This window comes from Vipera berus (genome assembly GCF_964194415.1).
Source record: "Vipera berus genome assembly, chromosome: 1".
Lineage (NCBI taxonomy): Eukaryota > Metazoa > Chordata > Lepidosauria > Squamata > Viperidae > Vipera > Vipera berus.
Window position 1 is genome coordinate 83,898,983 of NC_138202.1, and position 3,741 is coordinate 83,902,723.

Here is a 3,741-nt window from a genome sequence, read left to right on the forward strand (position 1 = left end):
TTAGAAGTCCATGAAATCAGAAGTCTCCAGAGAATCTTCCATCATCATGACATCGCTCTCAGCCTGTTTTGGCCTGATCTGGACCATCTGGCTTTTCAATGTATTATGAGCATTCATGAATTTTTGTAAATGCTTTGAAGTATATAACCAATGATGCTTCAAAACATCTTCCATCTCATAACATTTTGACTGTCTGGCATTCATCTTTCGAAAGCGTCTGAACAGTTTGTTGCCCGACTCATTTCCTTCACTTGCCCAGGCACCAATGGAACCATCCCGTTCTATAATTTCTGGAACATGAGCAAGTGTTTTATGAAAATAATTGGTAATCTTTCCGTCATATCTATAACTGAATTTAGTTGACAGCAACTCAGCAAATCTCTGAGAATTGTAACTGTATTGACATACAAGTTCTGGGCATTCTTTGGTTGGACATGAAGACCTCCATACTGGTTTCATCTTAAGGTAAAGGTCCATTAATTCTCTGAGGGCTTCATGTCTCTCCTCACATTTCATTAATTCACAGACTGCATCCACAGTTTCCTTACTCATGAGTTTTCTGGCAAAATTTCCATTCATCCTTATTACAGGTTTCAAATTCATCTTTTTTCTAAGGTGTTTGTCAAGAGTTGACTGCCACCTCTTTCTCTCTTCTTTGGTTGGATTGGGATTTTTGTACACCTCACCAATCTCAAACTGGAATATTTTGTAAAATTCAGCGGCATTGCCAATATCACAGTGAAGTGCATCTATTGAAGGCACAGTCTCAATAAAAGGCTTGGCTGAAACACCTTTCACTCTGTGACGTAGTTCATCTACAGCTTCATGGTAAGGATTGGACCTCCACACTTCATACCGTTCTAGGTTTTCAGCATGGTTCCTGGTTACAGAATGCAGGATTAGGTTCTGAGAGGCTTCTAGGCGAGTGGCATCACATAGTGTACAAATGTAAGTAGAGCCTGATGCTTCAAGACCCTCAACTTCACGGACCAGTTTTTCATCATATCCAGTGCCCCTAAATATGAATTTGAAAATTCTAGGAATACCAGCCATATAAAGTATCAATGCACTATTTTTCATGGCTTCTCGTTCTACTATAAGAGGACTCAGGATGGCAGTGAGGGTCTCATGATCTGACTCATCAGCCAGCATAAGGCATAAAGGCTTACAACACAACTCCGAATTGGGTTTGCTTTCTTCAAAAATCCTTGCACTGCCATGGTCATGAGTTACAGTGATGCTCATAAGTGTGAAGGAGAATCGAACTGCCTTTTCAGGTACAGCTGGGCCACTGCCATGCTTTTCACTGACATCCCCCATTCCATCGCAGGATTCTTTAATCACAACAGTGAAAGGTCCTTTCAAATAGTCATCCAAGTCATGAGTTTTCAGCCCTTCTAAAATTTCTTCTTCTAAATCCATAAGGGCAGCCACCAAAGCAACATCATATCGAAATCGTTTTGCAATTGTATCCACTGGGTAGTCATCCACAGACTGTTGTATTCCTGACAGCCCATCAATAATGCCTACATCTGTGTTACTAGACACATTTTTCAAAGGAGGTTCCCATTCAAAGGGATGATAACCAGGCAGAAGGGACTTCTCAGCTGTTCGGAGAGCATGCAAAGGCTGGAAAATTTGCCTTCCTGTAATTGCCTTTACCGTCCTGTACATTTTATGATACTGGCTGCAGCTAAGAAAGGTGTTGACTCTGATTGCCAAACAAACAGCTGGATGAAGGTCTGATCCCTTCCCTTGCATTATAGCTTCCAGTTCATCTGCTTGTCTGTGCTCATTTCTAGATCTCAAAGCCAGCAGGAACAAAGTTAGGCACACAGATTTCACGTCTCCTCCTTCTTCTTTTTCTGCAAAATCTTTCACTTGAAGCTTGAGTTCTCTCAAGCGGTGCTTTTGAGCTCTCCGGGTCAATGAAAGCAAATGTTGTCTCGGTCGGCCACCTTTGTTGATATAGACATAGCTGTCCGTACTTTCTGCCCCTTTGTGATTAGAACGATGTTGGCAGTATTTTTCCAAAAACACTTCCTCATGACAGCCTTTTATTGGGCATCTCAAAACCAAATTGTTGAGGATGCTTAGGAAGGATTTTACAGGGCTCACTAGATCAGTAGGAAAACAAGGATATTGGCAGGATGGGCAATAGCTTCCCATTACTTTAAGACATTTAAGAATGCAGACTCTACAGAATAAGTGTTTACATGTTGTTTCAACAGGATCAGCCAGGATGTGCTCACAGATCTGGCAAGATATTGACTTTACAAAGTCCACAGGATAGTCTATTGCAAGGACTTTTGTACTGAGGTGGATCTGCTTACAGTTTGAAATTTTTTTCATTAAACTTTTGTTATTTAGTTGCTTTACCTTTCTTACGCATCTTATTTTTCTAGTACGTCCAGCAATAATCCTGAGTTTTTTGCTCAGCTGTGAATTCAACATTGATTTCTTTCTCTTGACTCCATGAAAGGAAGTGACACAAACATCACAGCTTGTTGAATGGGGATGCCACTCCACTGGATCTTTCTCTAGAAGATGTGCTTCATGGGGGGCATTGCTGACTTTTCTTTGAATCACTTTCCAACAGTTGTGACAAAAATGAGTAGGATGGGTTGTGTCAATATCTCCCCTTACATCAATCTTAAAAACTTTGGCAAGAAGATCTGGCCAGGAAGTGGCTCTTTTCTCTTTCTTTCTCAAAAGAGCCTGGGTCTCCTCATCCACTGGCCCATGAACTGGATGACACTTTTTGTAAGGGTCAGTTTTCAGTGAGTCTCCACAGATGCGACAGAGGTGCTGCAGCTTTGCTTGGTGTGCTTCCGTCTCCCTTTGGCTCATGTGAAACACCTCTTTCTCTCCTGCCAAGCTATTTTTATTCAACTCGGTGTCTGCTTCAAAGAGCACTTGTGACATTATAGCTGCTGCCTTAGGTTGTTCATCAGTGATGTCCAGAGAACCTGTCATATTTTCTTTAGCAGAATTAGCTTGGTGGCTATCTTCAGGAAGAGGCTTTTCAAGTGATCTCACTTTGAACAGCTTGAATTTCCATTCAGAAAATTTCATATATGGCTGTTGGACATGTTCTGGTCCAAAACACAAGTTTATGCTTGGTGGGGGTAGCTTCTCCATCATGGCAGATGCTGCATTAGCTATTGAAAGAAAGAAAGAAATTTGAATTTGATTTTTTGAATTTTATTGAATTTATATACCGCCCTTTCCCGTAGGACTCAGGGTGGTTTACAGGGTACTTAAAACATTGATACAAAAATTAAAAACAATTTTAAAAGATTAAATTAAATCCCTGGGAAAAATATAAAAAACCCCAATTAAAACTCTCAGCCTGGGCCAGAAAGCTGAAAGAAAGAAAGAAAGAAAGAAAGAAAGAAAGAAAGAAAGAAAGAAAGAAAGAAAGAAAGAAAGAAAGAAAGAAAGAAAGAAAGAAAGAAAGAGGAGAGAGAGAGAGAGAGAGAGAGAGAGAGAGAGAGAGAGAGAGAGAGAGAAAGAAAGAAAGAAAGAAAGAAAGAAAGAAAGAAAGAAAGAAAGAAAGAAAGAAAGAAAGAAAGAAAAGAAAAGAGAAACTGGTGAGAAACTTTCATGATTAACAATATGATAGACAATGAATAAAAACCAATGCTAAATATTAAGAAGGCTTCATTAATAAATAGTCGACAATATTTTATTTCATCTCTTCCAAAATGTTTATCAAGCATTGGCAGCGTGTATAAACAT

At 39.7% G+C, this 3,741-nt stretch overlaps 1 protein-coding gene across 1 annotated transcript; it reads right to left on the reverse strand.

Annotated features, from left to right (window-relative positions):
- On the reverse strand, nucleotides 1-3,141 carry RAG1 (recombination activating 1; the record flags this gene model as incomplete). Its single annotated transcript, XM_081327842.1, has 1 exon — nucleotides 1-3,141. The coding sequence occupies one exon, from the start codon at nucleotides 3,139-3,141 to the stop codon at nucleotides 1-3; it is 3,141 nt and encodes a 1,046-aa protein (XP_081183968.1).
- Between the last annotated feature and the right edge of the window lie 600 nt (nucleotides 3,142-3,741).